At 37.5% G+C, this 25,073-nt stretch overlaps 1 protein-coding gene across 1 annotated transcript in view; it reads left to right on the top strand.

The window, feature by feature from the left end:
* The window catches only part of LOC140226669 (uncharacterized), a 157,379-nt gene that overhangs the window by 119,242 nt on the left and 13,064 nt on the right, over positions 1 to 25,073 (top strand). Inside the window, exons 8-11 of the mRNA XM_072307109.1 lie at positions 3,149 to 3,196; positions 8,100 to 8,461; positions 9,063 to 9,180; positions 21,600 to 21,728. Coding sequence (XP_072163210.1) covers positions 3,149 to 3,196; positions 8,100 to 8,461; positions 9,063 to 9,180; positions 21,600 to 21,728 — 657 coding nt within the window. The remainder of the gene's footprint in view (positions 1 to 3,148; positions 3,197 to 8,099; positions 8,462 to 9,062; positions 9,181 to 21,599; positions 21,729 to 25,073) is intronic.

The raw sequence follows: 25,073 nt of genomic DNA, 5'->3' as shown, positions 1-25,073 counted from the left end.
TTTTAACATGTGTTTTCAAAGTAAGCACAAAAGCACAAAGAACTTAACGATCTCTCTGTCTGTTAAATGTAAAATGTAAATGTAAAAAAAAAAAAAAAAAAAACATCTGGGGCAGAATTGCAAATTAACATTGCTTTTCATTGATGAGTATAAACGGAGGATTTGTGTGTTTTCATCAGACAATAATTGTATACTGCATTATTTTTGTTCGCTTATGACGACATTTCGATGAATAAAAAAAAAAAAAGATCCTCCAGAAGAATTCGGTAGAACGGGACTGCACTGGCAATTCTTTTCTCTGTGTGTTGGAGCTCGATCCCTTTTATGTTTCTTCTCATTTTCATTCAACTGCTTCCACGTCCTTTTACGTTTCTTCTTGACACGTGCCCATTACAGACTTCTTCCGTCATTTCATCCTTTTCGTTTCAATATATTCTGAATGTGACTACGGAGCATTTTTCGGATTTGTTTTGTTTTGTTGTGTTTGTTTGTTTGTTTGTTTGTTTGTTTTTTTTTTGGGGGGGGGTTCTGTTTGGTCGGAGTATGTTAAGGCTACTTGGAAAGTGAGAGAAAAATCGTTGTGAAGAGAAAAATAAGAATATATTAAGGCATAACATATCACGACAATTACAGCGAACGTCCGTTATACGGAGACCAAAAATGGATGTGTTCTGTTTGAGATGGCAGCTACCTTTCTCAAAAGAGATACACGGGGAGTATATGTCACTAGAAAATGGCACTGTTCCTCTATCTCCTATTATACAACACCTATTTAGAATGTAGCTATCCGATTGGTCGATTGCCCATCACGGGACATTTAGGGAAACGTTCTATTGCACGCTCTGGCTGTCTCAGCCGTGCAATTTTGGTTCGACCAAAATGTTCTATTGCACGCGCTCTGATGTCACAATAAACAAACATGTGCCGCGCTCACTCAACAATTACAAGCGCGCTTATAAGCGCGCTTACAAGCGCGTACTTTTGTCACTCATTTTTGTAAACAACTTCGTTTCGCATGTACGTAAGGAGTACGTACGTACACATGTAGTGTTATACAGTGACTGCGACCGTGAGGCTACTCATTCGTCTTTCACGGAAAATGGTTGCCTTTCTGTGCTAAATTCAAGAATCTGTGAGTACCAAATCTGTTGACGTTCGAGGTGTTGTATAAAACAAATAGTGTATGGTCTTTACTCGTGCAATGGAACCAGATTTCGCACTCGGTGAAAGATGAGGCGCACTATTCAACTCGGCTTCGCCTCGTTGAATAGAGCGCCTCTATCTTTCACCTCGTGCGAAATCTTGTACCATTGCACTCGTGACCATTCACTATTTGTATACTATGTAATCCATGGACTTGTTCTCCCAACGAACATCCGTGAGCAAAACGTTTTCCTTTTGTTATTACAGGAAAATTGAATGCTGAAGTTATTCACTTTTGATTATGAGAGTCTCGGTGATTTGGTAATATTTTCAAATAGCATTAACTTAATGTACAGTGACAAATTTGGAATTATCGGAAATTTCCTTTCTCCGACCGAACGTCCGTGAGCGAAACTTTCAGAACCTATAACAGTGCAAATCGTCTCCAAAACCTCATCACAAAGAAATTTTAATGCACAGAAATTACATATTACGCAAAATTCTTTTTTCCTATAACTTGGTTTTCAGTGTTTAGCTGTTTTTATATAATTAGAAGGAAAACAAGCGTTAAATTGCGAGTAAATTTTCAACTGTGTGTTCATCATGATCACATAACGCCCTAAAAATTCTTAGACTACTGCTCTAAGCTCATTGTTTACTTTGTAAAACTTCATTTGTCGCCATTGGAGCTACAAGTTTTAAAGAATAAAGGACACTTTCGAGACAGGTTATCCCTATCGGTCGGGTTGCATACGTCACGGACGTTCGCTGAAATTGTCACGGACGTTCGTTCTATTACTAGGGTCATGTACAATTTTTGCAGGATATGTACGTAAGGTGGAACACCAAATTTTAGACATTACAGTTGGGACAACAATGTAGAATTTGCAGCAGCAATAGAAATAAAAGCATCACGGACGTTCGTCTATTTAGGGCTTTGATATTCCAATTGTTCTCTGTAATTTTATACGTGCTCATAAAGTTCTTAGGATTTTGTGGTACATACCCATGATATGTCAGATCAAGAACACGGTCACATATTAGATGCCACGTACCATAAAAAAGGCACATCATTGGTTTGAAAAACAAAAATTATTGTGAAAATAGCGTTTTTACCGGTTTTCCACGCTTTAAGTCCTTGTCAAATTCAAAATTTCAGTCAAAAGTCAACCAAACCATACATTTCCTGAATAGAAATTTATCAGGCTTTGAGATAATATGAAAGAATCTGGTTTCTTAGACCGTCCTGGTGTGTTTCTAAGGGAAAGAGTGTCATAAAGTGCAAAAATTGACAATTGTACATCCTTCAAAATTCTCACCCATTTTACACCCATGAACAATTAGGCACAATATAAAGATACACATATGTGGCTGATAAACTTCCAATAATCAATTAAATGTACTCGGACGGGGAGAGTTTCTTCATTCAAAGAGCGCACCATGGTGGCCAAACATCTTCGTGAGTTATTCATGAACAGTTATATATTTCATTAATTTATTTCACATTTTTAAAAAGGGTGGCCCAAGTAAGCAGTCAAGGGTGGCTGGTTTTCAGCGGGGCCCTTACTAAACACAGCACATAATACAGTGCAGAATCACAGTTACAACCAAAATATTACATTCAATAAATAAATAAATACAATCAAATTTAAACTCAATTTACACTGCATTTTATTTTGAATTGTGCGTATTTAAACCAGACATATACTTCGGTTTTACAAAACTGCGCTAGCAGAATACACAATTAAACGTTAAGTTCAGCGAAACCATGAATGAGTTTAAATTTGGTGTAAAAATCTGTCTATACAGTAGAATACGGGCTGCAGTTTCGCCTGTTCAATTTATGAATGTTACAACATTGCTTATGCTGTTATGATAAGTGATTTTTTTTCTAGATCTCATTCAACGTATGTTTGAATAATGCTCTTTAAGTATTATTATTTCAACTTTATCTATTTTCAACTGAGATTCATGTTCGATGTTTTTGCTTTTATCTTTATTTCAGCTTCCTACGTCACATCGAGGAAACAACAGGGAAGAATCGGAGAATAAGGTGGTTTGTTTGTTTGGGAATGGGGAATTTGATGCTTTTTCAGACTAACTTTGTACTTCTGTATGCCGTATCAAAAATCAGGAAAAACAAGATGAGTTCACGTGACACTTTATGGCAAATGATGTGACTAAGGTTTCATCAGTGAGGGAGAAAGAAAATAGTTGCTATGCTATCCTTTGAGATCTCTGGCCTTAATTATACGCTACAGTGTGTAATGCTACGTTTACACGACAAGATTCCTGGCCACCACAGCAGCCCCGTTCTCCCGAAACATAGTGCTCCATGGGCAGGTAGGATATTCTCTTTGTTGTTTTATTTTTTCCCTCCGTATTCCAGTCGTGCTCGTTTAAGTTCTCGCTCCGGCGAAGATATCGGACGCCGTTTCCAAAGCGTCTGGACACGCTTGACTGCACTTTATTCCCATCGCGTCCTACCACCGTCTCAAAGTTTGGTTACTGTTTATACGTGCTGTCACGCTTTGTTACGTCTGCTGTCTGTTTTATTGCGCCCTCCTATTTTTCTCATGAGCAATGTGACTGTCGTGGCAATTTTATTGACAGTTTAAAAATTGTATACTACGTTTGCACTTTGTTTCCGGCGGCTGCGGGAATTACGTTTCATGATACCGTGGACAAAACATGATGGACATGAGACAACGAGGGGTGCTGGATGGCAATGACAGGCCGTGATTGCCGTGGTTGCTGTGTCAGATTTTTAAACTGTCAAAAAATGCCACTGCAGTTTGGCGCTGATGAGAAACCTAGTAGACCGTAGTAAAACAGGGTGAACGCAACACAACATGACAGCACGTGATATGCTGTAACGAAACATGGAGGCGATCCGTAGTGCGACGAGACGGGAAATATGTGTGGTCTAGCCTGACCAGATGCCGTGAGAAACATGTTTCATAACTGCATATTCACCAGATCATGTAGTGGAACGAACAATATTCAAGTATATAGGGAAAAAGAAACGAATATAGCATCTGCCCACGTCGCAGTACGTTTCGGGCAAACGGATCACCCGTGGTAAGCGGAACATGAGTCCATGGCAATCTCGGCATATTACGCTTGCACATCTCGTTCCCTCGCTTTGCCTCACATCCATCCGTTTTGTCTACGATGACCTGAAACGTGATTGCCGTGGCCAATGGAAACATTGTACACACGTAGCATTATCATGGACCTGTAGATAAATTATAAAATAGAAGCATGATGAGATATTTTACTAGTCACATACCACCCATTGAAAGTGCTACTCAACAGAGTATTTGCAGCATTCAATTTGCGCTAAACTTATGCGTGAATATATTTTGATACTGGAAGGACCACATTATTTCTTGTTTATATGATTTGTGCGTTACTTTATCCAGTCAAAGCACTGAAAACTAGCGTTCGAAAAGAGTATCAACAGAAAAATAATTGCGCGGATCAAGATCTCTTTCCTCCATATGATTTCAAACATAAATGCCCTTTTTCATTATCTTCATATCTTGTTTTCTTTCTTTTTTTCTCCAATCAAAAGATATGGTTGTATATACTTTTGTATTCTTGTTTTAGTGCCAATCATTTTGTAATTCCATCACTGAGAAAGTGGAAATATGAAATAAACTTGAACTCGAATTTGAACTTATTAAGGAAAGTGAGCGAACGAAGAAAGTCGGATTAATGTGCCCCAATTAGCATTGATAAAGAGCGATAACTTCTGCGACTTATTGTGTAAATTATTGTAACTGTGTATAAATTATGTTATTCGCTTGTTATCGCATAAAAAAAAAAATTAAGAAGTGTGAACAAAGTTTATCAATTATTCTTTATCTAGCTTCAGGTGTAGACAAAATGTACAAAGTAGTAGACATCGATATATTTCCTATGTATATTCGTCCTGTCCCCAAATTGTAATTACAGGGGATATTTGTAGTGCCCTTTACCGCTAGGTGAGTGCTCAAAGGGCGTGTGAAATCTTTCACGCAGCATAAAAGAGAGAAAAGTGTAGACTAAAGAAAGAAAGAATGAATTAAGTCATTTTAAACTAATCACATGCTATATGAAATAGGCGTGATTTCAGTGCTATGTTAAAACAAAAGGAAAACAAATCAGCACAAGGTATGGTACGAATGTGTAAAGGGAGCTCGTTCCAGAGAGAGGATCCGCGTGAATAAAAAACCTGCCCTCCCCCATGGGTTTTGTTTTTTTAACAATAATTAGGCCAATATTACAAGAATGGAGTGATCTTGATGGAGTATGCTTTTGTAATAGAGATATGACTGTGGGGTGGATCTATTAAAAAATGATATACCAGAAGTAACAGCTCAAGATGCTTAGTAAAGCATTTGACACTATTGATCATGACATTTTAGTTGAAAAATTACATAATCATGGCGTGAGAGGGATAACTTTGTCATGGTTCAGAAGTTATCTAAGTCATCGAAAACAATATGTTGCATTCAAATCCCGTTGCTCATCTTATTCTAACGTGTCATGTGGTGTCCCTCAGGGATCTATCCTCGGGCCCCTACTTGTTTTGATTTACATTAATGATATTATCTATTCCTCTCCTCGTTTAAACTTCATGTTATTTGCAGACGACACCAACGTTTTTTATTCCCACAAGGACATTGTAACACTAGATGATACATTACATATGGAATTAAGCAACATCTCGAAATGGTTTAGAAGTAACAAGCTTTCATTGAATATTGATAAGACATGTTTTATAAACTTTCATACGCTTCAATCCCAACCCACCCTTCCTCAAAGTATTTTTATTGATGATAATTATAAACATTGCTGAAAAACATTCAACCAAGTTCCTAGGAGTGACCCTAGACAGCAATCTAACTTGGAATACTCATGTTCAGAATATTTCAACATCAATATCTAAAGCAACTGGTGTTTTAAGGAGAACGAAATATTTTATTAACGATCAAATTTTAATAATGTTATATAACACGTTATTTTTACTATATGTAATGTACTGTAATATTGTATGTGGCAACTGTAGCAAAAATAAATTGAGCACAATTTTTCTTTTCCAGAAAAAAGGCTCTTCGTATATGCACACATTCAAATTTCTTGGCTCATACTGATCCCGTATTCTATCGCCTAAAAACTCTAAAGGCCAATGATATACATTTATACCTAACTGCCATATTTATGTATAAACACACTCGAAATTTATTACCATTTTTTTCATAATGCCAAAGTAACCAATGACCATATTCACCAATACCCTACCAGTCGTTCCCATGGTTTTCATTTAAGTAATCCAAAGCTTTTACTTGCCCAAAAGTCGATCAGACATCACGGTCCGGATACATGGAACGCTCTTCCTGAGGAGTTGAAACAATGTGCCTCCTTGTTTTCATGCAAAGCAAACTTAAAGAAGCACATTGTATTACAGTATACTTCAGATACGAACTAAAAACAAATAATTTACGACTTATGTTGGTCTCCCGATAGCAACATCGCATATCGTTCACTCTTCCAGCAAACCAATTCAATCATTCTAAATTCTAGCCTATCTGCCCTTGTGCATTTTCAAGCACTTGCACGCACATTCACCACCATCACACGTCAGAGTTTATTTCCCCCTGCTATCTTCACAGCAGAATTTGTATTGTTACGAAGTACGTCCCTACCTTTTCCTCGGGCCGGCCATGTTTTTTCAAGCAATGCTTACAATGGCGGCCCTCTGCATAATCGCTTCTTAACTACATTAAGCTTGTTATTGTAATCCCTGCTGCATAGACATGCATACTGTATTTTATATCATTAATTTCTTATTATATCGCAATTGTATATGCAAGTCAAACGACTCTGTTTTAAATTTACGTTGTATATTTCCCACATGTTTTTTTTTTTATTATTATGTAACTTATGTATATTGATTTGCAGAAAATAAAGTACTTATCAAACAAACAAACAAACAAAGTGAATGCGATACAGAACGTGCAACTATAATAGTGGAGTGACTTTAGTACAGGAGTTATAAGTGTAATTTGATATAAGAGTGATAATTTTGGCAGCAGAGTTTTGGACCGTTTGCAGTTGTAACAGTTGCCTGTGGGTCGAATCAAAGGGAATTGTGTTACCAAAATGTAAGCAAGATGAGACAAAAGCATAGATATTTTTTTTTTTTTATAAGGATGATCCATTTTTGTTTGTCAATGTGAATTAATGGATTTCTGTGACATAAAGATATATTTAGGGCCTCTGACTGCTAATATACATCAAGTATTTCAGTATCTTTCAAGTAAAAAAAGAGGGTTTTTGGCTGTATCTATGGTACGAGAAGAAACTACGAACGTATCACTGTTTTATGTTCACGTTCCTGTTTTATCATATGTTTGGTTGTCAGACACGAACAACCGCGATCGAAGCCAGAGGGCGGAAAGATTGGCAATTAAAGTGCGGTTTTATCAACGTCATTGGACGTACTAGCCTACTTTACGTGCACTTTTGTATATATTCATATATGCATTAGTTCGACATTAGGTGTGGCCCGGACGAAGCCCGGGATGACTCAAATTGATGTCAGGCCACTACATTCCAAAAAGGGCTATATTGTGGTAGCCTGATCTTGAAACTATTAATCAAAGAGGAAAGTTTCCTCTTATTTAGACCAACCAAATTTGAAGTGTAAAGACTTTATTGGCCATACCGGGCCACTATGCAGAGAAAATAGTTAGTGTCGAGCCCAAATATACTGTACCGATACTATTTGGGTTTTTTTATTCATGTTTCCACGGAGGTGGCAAGATTTGTGACTACAATGTAATAAAGTAAATAGATGTGTTAAATAAGTTCTTATCTCGTATGATGGCCTATACATAAATACATGACTGGTACTACAGTGAATTTAAGCATTTTTTCCATCTTTTTTTTTTTCGATCTTTCCACAGGGTAGTTTTGTGAAGAGTACCATGGACCATCTTGGTGTAGACACCGAATCCCTTCCACTTCTCTGGCATTTAGATGTGACCTCCTTGTTCCCCGACGTAAATAAGGTCTCTGTCCACGGGAATATTGACCAACCTTTCTCTTTCCTAGACTTGGACAAGGTTTGGCCACTCTATTCTCACGATGTTGAGCTTAACCTACAGGGCTACATGCAACAAATCGTTTGGGACTTCAAATTACGTCATTGCTTACTTGCTCCACCTACAGTTATCAGACTGTCTGTAACAGATGTGTCACTGTGCAATGAGGAAGCCATGGAGTTGATCAAATCTGCAAGCTCCTACCCTCATCTCAAGAATGTGTTGTGAGTTCATATTGAAGCCCATCAGTGTATCATTACTTTCATGTTCTACAAAAGTCTAGTGTTAGCAAACCTTTTCGATTTGTATGCACTTTCAACCTTATAATTGTGAACTTTCATCAATGAATAGCATTTTTCATGGAAGATTTTTACGGCACCTGCATGTCTATTCGTCGAATTTTTCAAAGATCGCAAATACATTATCACAGTTAGTCACTTGATTTCGGGTAAAGTATGTCCTAGGAATTGAGTACATCCATGGCAATTTCTTTGCGTACACGTCGTTATGAGGAATTAAAAATCCCATATGAATTTTTAGCATCTCTTCTTATGTGGAAGTATAGAAACTACCTGGAAATTATTACTGTCCTTACTTCATCTAGAACTAAATTGGTCAAAGGATGCAGGCTTTTATTTTTGTGGAAAGAGAACTGAATCTGCAACGGAACAAAGTTGCATATAAGTGAATTAAAAGACAGAGAGATTGAGTATTCATATTTTATGAATAATGTGGTAATAAGTCACTTTAGCATACTAGAATACTGTTTGAGTTGAAAATCAGAGTATTCAAATGGCTCATGTATATATTGCTTCCTTCATCCAGGCTGATCAGATGTGGTACGTCAGAGGGGCTTGACCCGTTTTGCGCAGAAATCAATGCAGTAGGGAGACTTCTTGTTACTGTTCGACATGGGGAACCTAGCATCCGTCAGAGTTACACGGTAACATGACAAATTCACTTCCGTGTGGCCAGTATCAATTATCTTTTTCCCCCTTAATCATCGTAAAATTACCAACTTTGATATACAATGTACATGATGGTCGACTGCCTTGGCGTTCTCTGCTCTTGATGTGAATGTACATGTGTATGATTGACTTTAGGCCTTTATGTGGTTACGAACCTGATTACTTGTCAGCAATAAACAACACAAATCATGGACTGATTAAGTCTTAACTGTTAAGATGGGCCAACAACAAATCTTGAGAATGGAATATTTGAAGAGTTTGTTTGCAAAAACAGATAGTCCATTTTTGAAGATTTTGAAGTACGGTCTCTGTCATAAAGTACAAAATAATATCTTTTGAATGATATATTGGTCACTACATATAAAGGTACATTTTTGAAGTTATGGTCAAACGAAGCAAAACTTTTCTCATTATTCTCTTTATTTTTCTTGACCTATAATCGCAAATATCTCCATTTGGCTAATATGGACTTATCGGTTTTTGCAAACAAACTCTTCATTTGTTATGTGTATTTACACAATATGTTCCTGTGGGAAGCAATGATAGACCATGACCATTGTAAAATATCTGGTCATAAAAAATGACAGTAATTCAGACGTGAGAACGCGTACAATGGGTGTCAATTCTTGCAATGGCTGCTACACCGTACAAGGGTGCTGTTCTCCTTTGTTGCAATTATATTGCAACGACAAGAACAGTCGGAGACGATATCTAACAAAATCTGACACAGGCTGTCTGGGTTAAATGTTCAGTTCGGTTCAGTTCGATTGTATTTCTGCATTTTTTTTTCAAGGAAATCATAATGACGAAACATGCATTTGACAATAGTATAGAAAAAAACAATATTACATTCATTGTATAATAATCACAATCTTTAAAGTATACACATAACAATGAGATCAAAGGAGTCAGCGATACACTTCTTTCCGAATAAAGAGGAAGAAAAAAATGCAGGAGCCTACCGTCTTTCAGCAAATGCTTGATGGTGATGGCAACCTCAGAATCTCAAAAGGAAATAAGAAACATGGAAGTACATAATACCAATATACAAAATGGGCAATTTTCCATTCAAAGGTTTTGTGCTTACTTTGTGGCGTCGACAAGGGGACGCCTGCGGGGAAAAAAGAAAGGAATGTGATCATAAATCAAAGCTCTCTTTGCCATAACACGTTTTGGCTGTATAATTTCAGATGGCTTTCTAAAATTTTGCTGGATACATTTTATCTTAGGAATGAGCCTTGATCATTATCATTAATGCAAAACATGCAATCTCTTTATGTGGGAAGGGACTTCAAAATAGAAATTGTACCATTTTAGGAAGACCATATACATATGCGTGTGTGTGTGTGTGTGTGTGTGTGTGTCGATCAACTCAAAGCCTTAACAAAAAAGCCAATGATAAATGTTCACTTCTCTACATAATTTAAAAGAATAAGCTCTGAGGGTTAAAACCATATTCAAATACACTCTAAGAAAAAGATTTCAATTTTCCCTTTTACTAGTGTCACAGTGGGAAAACATTACGGGTGCAACTTCGCACCTTTCAGAACAGAATTGTGACACTGGTCTGGAAAGTACTGAGTTACTCCCGTAAAGGTACTCCCAATGTGACACTGGTAAAGGTGCAATGTGGAGCCTATTTTTCTTACAGTATAGGGCCTATCAATTGTAAAAATTGGACCATCTTAAAAAAAAAAAAATACAGTTACCTTCTTACCAAGATCTCGTAAGTAAAAAATGCATATTCCATAAATTGTTCAGAAGCTTGGTCATGAGCTCTTCCGTCAAAGGAATGCCTGTTCTTCGGTGTTGTTATTATTTTATTTTTGAAATTGGAAGGTGACAATTTTTGACCAAATTCTAATTCACCTATATGCCAATGTTACATTCCGAAGTTTCACCCTCTCCATGCTTTTGATTTATCTTTGTAATGTTACAAAATGTTAATGGTGTTATGATATCATGGAAATTGACAATAAAGAGCGGTAATATGTAGGTGGGATTTTTTAGGTTTCTGGTCACTCCAAACATTAGGAAATGTATTATGTGGTGTTTTTACAAACCATCTTATAATCAATGCCTCCTCAAGTAGTGAACACTTCGGATAAACGGGTTGAATTGGAAGTAAGTAATGATCGCCATGTGGAATGCAGTTCTTGACTGAATTCTTCCTGATTGGATTTATTTAATAAAAACAAGACCATAATAAGACAAATGTGAAGTACAAATCCGTTGTTCTGCAGGCGTGTTTTATTATCCTCACAATTATTATTAGGGCATTTTCTCACTTTGTTTCTAGTTCGCCGAATATGAACCAACCGATCAAACCGAGGTTTCTGGTCTTGCTCGTGATTCGGTAATCAACAGAGCTGCGAAGAAAAATGAGCTGCCAACTTACCAAGAGACACATGCGGCTGTCCAAGTGAAATGCAACACACCTGGGCAAATATCTTGTAAGAGAACTCAAATTACTACATGAGGACCTGAATATAATAACAGTCAAATTCCAATGTTTGGCCAAATTGATTAATATATTGCATGGCGTATACATAAACATAAACACGGGTCATTATTGATTAATTTTTATTTCCCTGGGAAATGCCTTAAGTGAACACACTAGTGCAATCAAGTTTGAAAGGAGAATTGGCCCAAGTCCTCATGGGTGTTTCGTAATGTTGTTTGTAAGTGCCCGAATCATTCGTAAGTGTCCCGAGTTGCAAGTAAGTGCCCCAGTTTTTCGTAAATTCGTTCGGAAAGTTGTGCGTCAATAATTAGACAGAGGACCAAAAAATTGAAGAAAACTGTAATCTAACATTCATATTCTTCTTTGATAATGAGCTAATATTCTGGTAATAGTTTTTTGCTGAATAGAAAATTAAAATAGCAATGTTGTTATTACAATGCTTAATTTGATAAGCGGAGGTTTTGAATTAAACAAAATATGATGAATTTGTTAAAAGCTCTTTTTATGCAGCATATGGAATCTCTCTAAACTAAAAGACACATATTACAGTACTTTAATTGTGAGACTACCAACTTACTATATAGTAACAATAATATTTGTTGAGGAAGAAAATTTCTCAGTTTGTTCATGAAACAAATATTTTTTTTTTTCGGTGCCTTTTTAAAAACAATGTTTATCGTGACTTTTCCATTTCATTTCTTCATCAAGAAAAATTCCCAGTTTACCTCACATGTTCTATCTTCATTTCATTGACACGTAAGTTTCTTTCAACATCAACTGATTTACTGTTGCCACATTTCATAAAACGTGATTTTCAAGACATTTAAAATCAATTCATTTCCTAAAAATAAATCATTCACTTTGACTGATTTATTATTCATCAGACATTCAGCTTGATCAATATCTCTATAGGCTTCGAAAACATGTTGGTATCATCAGCAAACATCAAATATATTCGAGAAAGGAGGAAAAAAAACATATACTCAACCGATGCAAGATGGCAACAGTTGATTTTGTTTTTGCTGTTTTGGGTTTGTTTTGTTTCTTTTTTTTAGGGGGGGGTGAGGCTACAAGTGGAAAGCTGGATAGATGAACAGGCATTCAATAATTACACATTTCCCGACCAAAATTAAAAAAAAAATCAGAAAAAAGAAACGGATAATAAAAAATGCCATATAGCCTCCAAAATGCAGGACTGAGGGAAGAAAATAAAAATGTTTTGTTTACTATGATATACATTTATGCCCTATATGCGCACATGTTTATTGGTCTTCTTTTGTTTTTTTACGTGTTAATTGATTTATAGATGACATTTTAAGCCAAAGAGGAATGCATTTGAACCAAAAGCTTGCAATCTGATCCGCAACGTATATTTAAAGGTTCGTTAGAATATTGCAAAAAAACAAATATTTGTATCAAGTATTTCTTTTGTTTTCTTTTGAAATAATCCAACAAACAAGTGAATCCAACAACGTCCTCTGTGAACATCAACGAAGCTTCAATTTCAGTCCTCTCATCTGTTTTCTCGACTTTGTAAGTATATGTTGCGAGTTCACTTTAATACAAAAGTCTCAGATGATTGTATTATCCGTGTTAAGTGCAAAGCAAGAGGAGCTTGTACATTCTCTTCGCCAAAGGGTATCGGATTAAAATCGTGCTATTGAAGTCGCCGTTAAACCAGAACCTCAAGCAATGGCCTGGTATATTTCCAAATGAATTTTAAGAGTAATAGCAAAGTAAAGTGGTGGATGAGCGATCTAAAGTTATTTTTCCATGCACATGATTACAGGTAAAAGTGCATGTATGCATCAACTGCGCGATACCCTTAACTGTCTTCTCGCGAAGCGTAAACGCTGTGCATTTGGTAGGAAATTATTGCTAAGTGACGTAGTATCTCATGTACTATACGCGCATTTTACAAGGGTGGTGCCTGTGCGCTTTAATAGCAAATATCACCATGACCGCGGGATATGAAATAATTATATATATATGAAGAGTTTGTTCGCAAAAACCGATAAGTCCATTTTTGAAGATTTTGAAATACGGTCTCTGTCGTAAAGTACAAAATAATACCTTTTAAACGATATATTGGTCACTACATATAAAGATATATTTTTGAAGTTATGGTCAAAAGATAAAAAAAAAAATCTTATTATTCTCTGTATTTTTCTTGACCTTTAAACGCAAATATCGCACCTTTATGACACTCTTTCCCTTAGAACACACCAGGATAATCTAAGAAACCAGTTTATTTCATTTCATCTCAAAGCCCGGTAAATATCCTTTCAGGAAATGTATGGGTTGCCTTACTTTTGACTGATATTTTGCATTTAACAAGGACATGAATCGTAAAAATACAGTAAAATGCTATTTTCACACTTTTTTTTTTCAAACCAATGATGTGACTTGTTAAGATACGTGGCATCTGTTATCTGACCGTGTTCTGGATCTGACATATTACTGGTATGTACGACAAAATCATAAGAACTCTATGAGCACGTATAAAATTACGGAGAACGATTGAAATATCAAAGTCCTAAACAAACGAACGTCCGTGGTGTTTTATCTCTATCGCTGCTGCAAATTCTACTTTGTTGTCCCAACTTAACTGTAATGTAGACGAAAATTTGGTGTTCCACCTATTGAACATATCCTGCAAAAAATTGTACTACCCTCTGCTGGCTGGACATGGGACGTAAACTTTTTTATGCAAAATTATACTCAGTTTTCGTCACGGACGTGCATCCGCTATTTACTGATAAAGATCGTAGCCCATCAACTAAGGTCTAGCCACACCATAATATGTATGTTTTGAGTTTCTGTCCATTCCTTGTGAAATGCGAACCGAAATTACGTTTTTAGACGAAACTCCGAAAAAAAAGAACGTCCGTGATGATTAAAACGCTATTGAGTGGGGCACCATCTTGCTTTGATGGGGCAGGTACATTTTACCTCTGGCTCTCCAGCCGAGGAGCTGCATGACATGTTTGAAGCGGACTGGGGCTCGTCTGCAGTTCTTGGACCATACGATTCACCGAAAACCAAGCAAACAGTGAATATTTTCTCTGAAAATCCACCTTCTACTCCCTCTCTGAGCATGTTGAAAGGGTGTCAAAATTCTAATAATTTGCATTGAAAATACCTTTTCAAAATTCTGAAAGAGTTAGGAAGGCTACGTACTCTCTGTTGATTAGTCATCCGTCCTGGAACATGACCCTATTGTTGGAACAAACGTCCGTGACAATTTCAGCGAACGTCCGTGACGTAACAGTCCAACCGATAGGGATAACTTGTCTCAAAAGTGTTCTTTATTCTTTAAAACGTTCAACTCAAATAACAAACAGTAAAGTTTTACCAAATGAACAATGCGTTTAGAGCAGTAGCTTCAGAATTTTAAACGCGATATGTGATCAAGATGAACAAACAGCTCTAAATGTACTTGTAATATTACTGTTGTATTCCATGTAATTATATAAATACAGCCAAACACTGAAAACCAAGTGATAGGAAACTAAAATTTTGTGTAATCTGTCATTTCTGTGCACTTAAATTTCTTTCTGGTGAGGTTTTGAAGACAATTTGCAATTTTGTTGGTTCTTGAAAGTTTCGCTCACGGACGTTCGGTCCGAAAAAGGAAATTTGTGATAATTACAATTATCTCATTGTCCGATTAGTTGATGTTACTTGAAAATATTAACTCACCGAGTCTCTCATACCTAAAAGTGAATGATTTTCAGCATTCAATTTACCTGTAATAACAAAAGGAAAATGTTTTGCCCACAGATTTTCGTTGGTAGAATAAGTCCATAAATTACATAGTAGGAGATAGAGGAACAGTGCCACTTTGTAGTGACAGATGCTCCCCGTGTATTTATTTTGAGTATGGTAGCTGCCATCTCAAACAGAACACATCCATTTTGGTCTCCATCACGAACGTTCACTGTAATTGTCATATATTATATGCCTTTATGCATTCTTATTTTTTTCTTCACAACGATTTTCTCACATACCCTAAGTAGCCGGAACATGCTGTGACCAAAAAGAAAACAAAAACAAAGACAAAAACAAATCCGAAAAGTGTTACGCAGTTACATTCGGAATACATGTATATTGAAAAGGAGAGGATGATGACTCTATGTTCACAGGTGAGCGCGAGACGGACCCCCCCCCCCCCCGTGTCTTTTTTAAATTTCCCTACTCTTCACCTTCTTGTCTTATTTCGACTATTTGACCGTTTTAGGTGTCCGAGAGTGCGGACAGTCTGCGGTTGAAGTATGATATGCGCGAGAAGTGTATTACTATAAGAATAACGTTATCATTCTGCAGTAGAGTTGTTGTTTTTTGTTGTTGTTGTTGTTGGCGGTGGTTTTTCTTTTTTTGGTTTTAGGCTTCCTTCTTTAACATTTTGTTTTTCTTTGAAGAACAATGTGATATAACTGCTCTCACTTAATCAACTTAAAATGGCACACTGTTCTTTTTTTTTTCTTTTTTTTTTTTTGCACCTGATACTTAGGAAAACCCAGGATCCGGTATCTCAGGACAAGCATGATAACCTCCTGCCACCGGCAGGTGTTAAACATGGTGATTATCTGCATAAACTGGATCATTTATGTGTAAAGACTACTCATCAGCACTCTGTGATTATAGTCTTTTTTTTTTTCTTTTCTTTTCTTTTTTTGTCCAGAGCGCCAAGAATCAGGAATGTGTTCATGCAAAATGAACATTAAGTAGACAGTGGTCTACAGACCATTTGGCAGTTAAGATTTGAACATTTGCAGACAAACGTCTTCACAGACCTTGAAAATGAATTTATAAACAGTTTGTTTTTTTTTAATAGATAGGTATGCTAGGAAACTATGTGTAATGAATATCCCTTTTTAATCCATCCGCATACTTAATTGTACCAGTGAATGCATATGTTTTTCAACCAAATAAGCAGAAAACCCCCTTGCTTTACTGGGAATGTAAATTGCCACTTCTTCATGTATGTTTTCCTCTACTCTTCTACAAGATTACTCCATTTTTGGTAAAGTTGTGATTGCAGAGGTCATTGTATGCTTCGCATGCCTATTCTAAATTGAATGAGATTGTTGCCCACAGGATAGATAATTATTTCATTATTTCATTTCACAATAATCATTGTCATAGGCGCTACATGATATTAACGGATCCTATTTTGACTAACTAATACAGAGAAAGATAAGTCATCTGCGCCTGTCTATCATGAGTACGCTGATTCAACCCAGAAGGATCTGGAGCAGTTTGGCATACAAATTGCAGTGGAGAGGGATGTCCACCATCGATTTTCCGTCACACCGCTCCTAGAAATTCCAGATGACTTCGTTCTAGGGGATGACGAAGTGGTGATATCTACTGGTCTGAAGTTTTCTTCTTCTGACGGACAACCTAAGAAACCAGTGAAAATCACCATTCCACATTGTGGCTTTTTCACTGACCGTAGTAGCGTCTCGACAGTTCTTTATCATCGCAATGATGGTATGTTAAAATGCTTACTGTCATGTTGTGTGTAATGTCATGATTTCTGGGTTTCGATATCAATGCGAACATTACCCCAAAGAACGTCATGCCTATTCGAGTACCTTTGGAAATGGTTCTTATTTTTTCGAAAAAAAAAGACAAAAAGAAAATCACTATCGACACGAAAAGATCACATAAAATCATCATGGTGACTTAACACTACTGCAAAATCGACGAAAATCACATCTAGCATAATGGGATTTAAAGGAAAAGTCCACATTCATAAACATGTCGATTGAGTCAATACAACAATATCAATAGAACACAGTGAGGAAAATGGGATAATCCGTTGAAAAGTTATAAGTTTTTTTTTTTTTTTTAAGTTTCTGCTCTGCTCATTCACTCCTGCATGACAAGACCTACTATAGCTTGTGTTGTCACATGTGTAGAACAATGTAAAGAAGTTTTAAAGAAATTTAGCATATTTTCACTTTTCTCGCTTGATAAGAAACACTTAACTTGCCTCCTTTAGAAGGCAGGGGGAATAATATTAAAGTTAACATAAGTCACTAACAAGTCAAGGAAATAGGCACTTTCTTTGAAAAATAAAATTTCGTGAAACTCTCGTTATATTTGTTTTATATTGTTCTACGCATGTGGCATGATACGCTGCAGAACCCTTCTCATCCAGCCGTGACTGAGCAGAAACTTCAAAAGTTCATAACTTTTGAACCGACTGTCCGATTTGCCCCAATCTCTCATTTATGTTTTCTACTAATATTACTGCATGCACTCAATACTCATGTACTTGTCCCAGAGGCATCTTGGCCAACTTGTATTAAACTGTGTAACCAACCCTTGGATTTCCTCAGGTAAGATGCAAGATGCACAATTCCAACTTACTGATGCAAAGGCAAATAAGACACTTGATATATCCTTTTTTGTAAAAGGGATCGGTGCAACACATTTCACTAATAATCCATTGTCAAGAGAAGCTATTGGTTGCAAAATCATAACTTACCTGCAAGTCAACAAATGTATTCATTTTTCTCAATTTGTTCACACAAATTGAATTTTGAATACGAAGGTGGTCCCTATGATCACGTTAGTGGTGTTGGAGATGGAGCTAGAGAAAAATCATCCTTTTTAGATACGGGGGAAACGCCAAAAATAGTCGAAGTCAAAGGATAACTTTCAAGCTTTAATACTTGATTTGAAATGCGAGAGTGAAAATCGTCGTATGTTTTCTATGGTCTATAACACTAGTGTTTACTTCGCAAATATGGACTTCGATTAGTGTAAAAGATAGAACATCAGATACTATTACGTGAAAGTCAGTCAAATCAAACAACTGTTTGGCCTGCTTTTTTTTTTTTAGTTTATTTTTGTTGGGCAACCTAACTTCGCGAAGTTAGAAAATAAAAGGAAGTTACAACGCCAATGTACAAGGGCCATACAAATGCATGCAGAGTATCATCAGTGACAATTGAATGCACGGTAATAGGGTAAATGATTATCTTCCATTGTCAAAAGGTCCAAACAAAGTAATCGCGACCCCCCCCCCCCCCCCGGGAAAACAAGCCCTATATACACCCATGCACTTCACAGGTTGACGCAGCGACATTGTCACAGGAACATGAAGGTCATGAAATCATTCTTATTTAATAAAAGAATGTTTGTTAGTGCACTGTAAAAGTCTAATGGTCAAAATCCTTTGAATCGAGGCCATGCACAGTTGCAACATCTCAACGCCCTACCTTCAAGGTCCTCGGGGTTCTGGCCGTTTTGATCAAAACACCATCTTTGCTTTGGTATCTCAACACCGAGGCCCTAAACTTGAACCGTCGAAGCCTTGCCTTCGCCAAATCAAGACCCGTTCTTTGACATTCTATTAAAGGCCGAGACCTTGGCCTGTCCAGGTGGTAAGTGGCATAAGTCAAACATTCGATCCTAGTTTGTCCATATTTGGCTCAGGATTTTGCCCCGTATTTCTCTTCATTGACTTATTGATAGTAAGATCAAGGCTCGACCTGGTGCAGTCCTGTGTCCCACAAGACCGTGACTCCATTGCCAAAGTCCAGTCCTTATGATATATTAATATATCGAATATCTGGAGATTAAATCCGTTTGTAACAAAACGCAAAATAACTCGAATGATCAGTGTTTTGTTGCAAAAATCGATATTTGCAATCCTCATTTGTTCACATAAGCCGATTTACGTAGATTTCTGAAAATTAAACATTCTATACTTAAGAAACGAGCAGTTAAATCTGATCTTTACATTATTCGCAACATACAGCAACGAAAAATTGTGATTAATGAGAATTGGAAGAAAATGAACTTATTTAATTTTATTTTATTTTTATTTTTTTTTTTTTGGGGGGGGGGTTGTGATCAAAGTCGTCATATATATATATACATATATATATATATATATATATATATATATATATATATATATATTCTTGCGGTCGGCTACACGTCACTCCCGGTTGACTGGAGTGAAAACAAACAGCTTGCACGAGCTAAGCCTGCATAATGCTATGCGCATACTGCATGCTGTGCATGTGCGACGCGTTGTTTTATGTGCAACTCTACGCAGACATGGGGACTGTTTTTCATTATTCATTTTGTCATTTGTGCCATCATTCATGAGATACATGCATCATGTCTTGCCAGCAATATTCTAAAAATCTGGATCCTGTCGATCGATCGGTCGGATCCCGGTACCGTATTTTGCCAAGTTGAAGGCAGCCGGACTGGACCTCAGCTGTGCCCGTATGAAATCGCGGCAGGACTTTGGATCAACGACCCGAAAATGGCCAGATGTGCAGTAGAACCTCATTGAGTAGGCCCTACCCCGATATCTACGTTTACTTAGTACCTCATAGAAACTTCAGGTAGGTCTATAGGCCTAACGTTAGTACTGTAGTAGGCTTAGGGTAGGGCCTAATTTAGGGTAGGCCTAGGGCCTAATCCTGCTGCCCGCACAGCTACAGTAGTACAGCTTGTGCTAGCGCTATGCTCGCGGGGCGCCCCGGCAGAAAACACGTACAGCGTTACCCCTCCAGGCTCACGCGACTATGAGACTATGGTTTCTTTTCACTCCACCGCTATCCATGACCCCGTGACGCGCAAAATACCCGGATGTCCGACCATGAGAATATATATACATACGGTTGGCTCCATCAAAAATTGAAATTACAAATGTTTCAGGCGGAGTCGTGTGGTATTATAACCTAAAAGAAAAAAATCAGTCAATGTTATACATGTTCAACGAAGATCAGATTACGGTATAGACATGAGTGTATGCTTCTTGCCGCTGAGGTGTCATAATGCTGTGGTATGTAAATATGGCATGCTAATGGCAATGTTTGGAGCGCTCGAAACCGTAAATTATGCTCATGGATATAATATGTTTGGTGCCTCGCAGCCCAGACTTTAATCTAGTATAAGGCTTAGACATTGCCTTCCTAAAAAGTGTCATATTTTGGCTATCAAATGTCCAGGTGTTGGCCAAGCAAAAGCAACATATATTTCAGTCTCGTTATTTCATCTTATCCCGTTATGACCCAGGTAAAGATCTCTCATCGGACAGGCTTTGTCCCTCCACCCCCCCCCCCATAGTCACGACCCTTCAAACCCCTGCCTGTTTATCGTCCAATCATCAAGCAACATACGTAATGAGTTTACAAATTACAAACCTACGGGGCATGTCACAATGTACAAAGACTTGCACCTCTCATAGCGACATAAGAACTAAACAGATTTTTTTTTTTTTTTTTGCACAGCCATTCTTCCGTAAGAATGGCATTGCAAAAATGCTAAGTAGTGTGAAATGTTCTGTGAAAAGAAATCAGTTTGAGTTCGTCTTTAGCAAGTATCATAGAAAGTGTGAAATTATGAGATAATTTTCTCTGTATGTCCTTTTTCAGATTCGGAAAAATTTTCTCGGGCCCCCTCAACATTTGGCTCTGTAACTTTGAATGAAGCAAGTTTAGAATGGACTGTTAACCATTTTAGTGAAGCTTTTGTCACTGTAATGGGTGTTTCCTACAAGCGGATCCTCTGCACACCTTACAAACCACAGCATGCAACAGCAAAACAGAAGCAAGAAGTACCACTTATTGTCCATAATGACATCGAAGGTTTGGCTCAGGTATGTGTTTTCATGAAAAGAAACTTTTTTTTTTCCATTTTAACAAAGTTATTTAAAGTAAAATGATTTGGTTGTGATGGGAATAATTATTATTCCCATTACAACCAGCATGAGCTTGTTAGCTGATACAATAAGGATAAGAAAAGAATAAATTTATTTTTCACAAATGTCTAACACCCAACCCATATATGGAAGCAGTTCAAATGACTTCTTCGTTTTACTGAAAATATGTATTTGTAATATTTGTAGCCATTAAATGGGATTTATGTGCATAAATGATTCTTGTTTTGCAGAAACGTGAAAATGAGATGTCCAGACTTGGCTTCATTAAAGCGCGGGCTGGTGAGCAGTTTCTTGTAAATCCCAAGGGCGGCAGCGTCACGGTTACCCAGTCGATAGATGAGAAGGTGATCAAAAAGGAAGTGAGTATTCCATCCTTCACAGTCTAGCGAATTTAGGTTTACATCTTTACTTACATTGCACTTAGATAAATGAATGATAGGCCAGGCTGTTAAAATACTTTGCTCATGGGCGTCAACGGGGGGGGGGGGGGGGTGCGTTTGGTGCGGACGCACCCCCCTTCAGAGCAAAAAAAAAATAATAATAATAAAAATCACTACTTCAGTTTGCGAGCACTCTCAACGCCGGACGCTGAATAATTATTCTTGTTTGTTTCTTTGTTTGTTTGTTGTTGTTAATTTTTTTTTTACTTTTTTTTTGCATCAGGGACAACAAATTCGTGGGCAAAAACAATTACCATCCTGAGCTCTGTCAGCATTGATATACATATCTACGAGTATTCTACAGTGTTACTATTTATCGACCGTACTGTACATCCGTACGGTACGGAGCACGTATGCGTTTGCATGTACGTGTGCTACTTACAAGTATGTAGGGTTATGTACAGCACGTTACTTCTGACCAGTCCATATTGATAATGCGAGCCCAAATACGAGCCTTAGCCTCATTTGAAAAAAACAAATGGAGGGGTAAGTATATGCCCGAGGCAAGAAGATGTTCTTGCTTTTTTGCCAGAAAAATAAGTTTACCCCAATAAAACATTGGAAGGGCAAGCATATTATAATTTTGCCCCCCCCCCCCATAATTGATAATTCGTGAGATGAGAAGATTTTCTTGCTTTTTGACAGAAAAAACGTTGCCTTCATAAAATGTACGAGGGGTAAGCGTTGAATATCTGCCCCACCCCAAATAATTATAATTCCCGAGATGAAAAGATGTCTTGCTTTTTTGTTAGAAATCTGTCCAATTATTTCACCCAAAGTGTGCACCAGATGACAGGTTGCTGAATTTCCATTCTAAAAAAGCAAAGTGTCTCTCGTGTGGTCTCGTGTGGGAGGGGGTTACCTCTTCTCACACCTCCCCCCCCCCCCCCTTCGGTCTATTTTCCATGGACTTAATGCACCTATAGATTTACAGATTTGTTTCATCAAAAGTGTGCACCAAATCTGTCACTTTACCCCTTTAAAAATTCGAGTGTAAACATTCACTTTTGAAGTAGTGAATACAAAAAAAAAGTGAATCTAAATTGAAATTGGAGTGAATTTTGAGTGAAAATGTTCATTTTGACTCTAAAAAGAGTGAAAAAAGTGCAAAAGTTCCGTCATGAAGGAGGGGATATCATCTCCTTTCGATTAACAATTAACCCAATCCCAATGGCGTAGCCAAGGGGGGGGGGGAATGAGGCAGTCGCCCCCCCCCCCACCCCCCACAAGATTTTGACTGGGGATTTGGAAGGCGGAAAAAATATAATAGAATATGATGGGAGAGGTAACTTACCACCCTCCGATTGCCTTGTCCCTTCTTAGGACTTAGTACACTATGGGAAATGTCAATTTCCGGATTTTCCACAAAAAAGTGTGTTTCAGATCGCTTTATTTCAATACTAAAAACTCAAAAGCTCCGTTGAGCGGGAGGGAGTATCCCCCTCCCACATCCTCCCCTAAGCTCTACCTCACTATACTTTGTACATACACAGAGTTGCTGCACACTCGGAATAAGAGCCATTAACCGGGGGAAAATAAAAAAATAAAAAAAATGGGAGGGGTCTGCAAAAATTTACAGCACAGTTGTATTACACCAAAGCTTTGCACCATAACCAGATCGCTGAATTTCAGGTCTGAAAAATACAAAATCATCTTCGTTTGGGAGTAGAAATGCCCCTTATTTACACCCTCGTGTGCATGTTTTTTTTTTTCTGTTTGATTAATTTGCAGACAGCGTTCATAACATTCAGTGTAAGAATTAATACAAGAATTAATTGTTTAACAATGATTTACAACAAAATGTACTGCTACCTTAGTGGGACGTTTCAAGTCGATAAAACACGCGAAAACATGCATCAAATTGCACCACTTACAACATCAAAATGCAAAAAGGTTCTCACCGTGGGAGGGGATTGTCCCCCTCCCACACCCGTAACCCTCGCTCGCTCCACTTGCTCGGGCTAGGTCGCGTTCATGATATTCAGTGTAGATATTAAAACGGGAAGTTTATTTAGATGATACTATTTTATAGGCAAATTGTTCATTAACAATTTTCATCAAAATGTACTGCTACTTTAAAAAAGTGGAGCTGTTTCAAGTCGATAAAACAAGTAAAAACATGCGTCAAATTGCACCATTTACAACATAAAAATGAAAACAAAATTCTCACCGTGCTAGGGGGACGATCCCCTCCCACACCCTTCCCCCTCTTGCTTGCTCCACTTACATGGGCTCGGTCACGTTTATGACATCAGTGTAAAAATTAATACAAGAAGTTTATTTAAATGACATCATTTTATAGGCACATTGTTCAATAATAATCGACATCAAAATATAATGTTTCCTTAAACAAGTGGGTATGTTTCAAGTCGATAAAACACGCAAAAACCTGCATCAAATTGCACCTTTTACAACATCAAAATGAAAAGAAGACAATAGTTCTCACCGTGGGAGCCGGGGACAACCCCCTCCCACACCCTCCCCCTCGCTCCCTCCGCTCGCTCTTGCTTCGTCGCGTTCATGATATTCAGTGTAAATATTTAAACAGGAAGTTTATCTGAATGATACTATTTTATAGGCAAGTTGTTCAATAATAATCTACATCAAAATACACTGCTACCTTAAACAAGTGGGACTGTTTCAAGTCGATAAAACAATCAAAAACATGCATCAAATTGCACCATTTACAACACCAAAATGCAAAAAAAAAAAAAAAAAAAAAATCTCACCGTGGGAGGACAACCCCCTCCGGCCTCCTCCCCCCTCCCCCTTGTTCGCTCCGTTCGCTCGGGCTCGGTCGCTTCGCTCCCTCGCATACTAAAGGCCCCCGCCCCCCCCCCAAAAAAATATATAAATATATATATATATATATATATATATATATATATATATAATAATAATAATAATAATAATAATGAAATCCTAGCTTCGCCGGTGCCTTTTCCCTGCTTGGTTTCCCTAAAATGCCCTTAAAGTGTAGGAATTGATAGCTTCCTGATGATCCAAATGTCTGTCAAAGAAAATCTTGCTACATTTAGTGTCAAAACGCCACCCCTCCCCCCTTGAAAAAAAAAAAAGCTGGTGTCGCCCAATAATAATCTACATCAAAATACACTGCTACCTTAAACAAGTGGGACTGTTTCAGGTCGATAAAACAAGCAAAAACATGCATCAAATTGCACCATTTACAACATCAAAATGCAAAAAAAAAAAATCTCACCGTGGGAGGACAACCCCTCCGGCACCCTCCCCCCTCCCCCTTGC

This window comes from Diadema setosum, chromosome 3, assembly GCF_964275005.1.
Source record: "Diadema setosum chromosome 3, eeDiaSeto1, whole genome shotgun sequence".
Classification (NCBI taxonomy): Eukaryota; Metazoa; Echinodermata; class Echinoidea; order Diadematoida; family Diadematidae; genus Diadema; species Diadema setosum.
The sequence above is the reverse complement of the archived record's forward strand: the minus strand, read 5'-3'. Positions and strand labels throughout refer to the sequence as shown.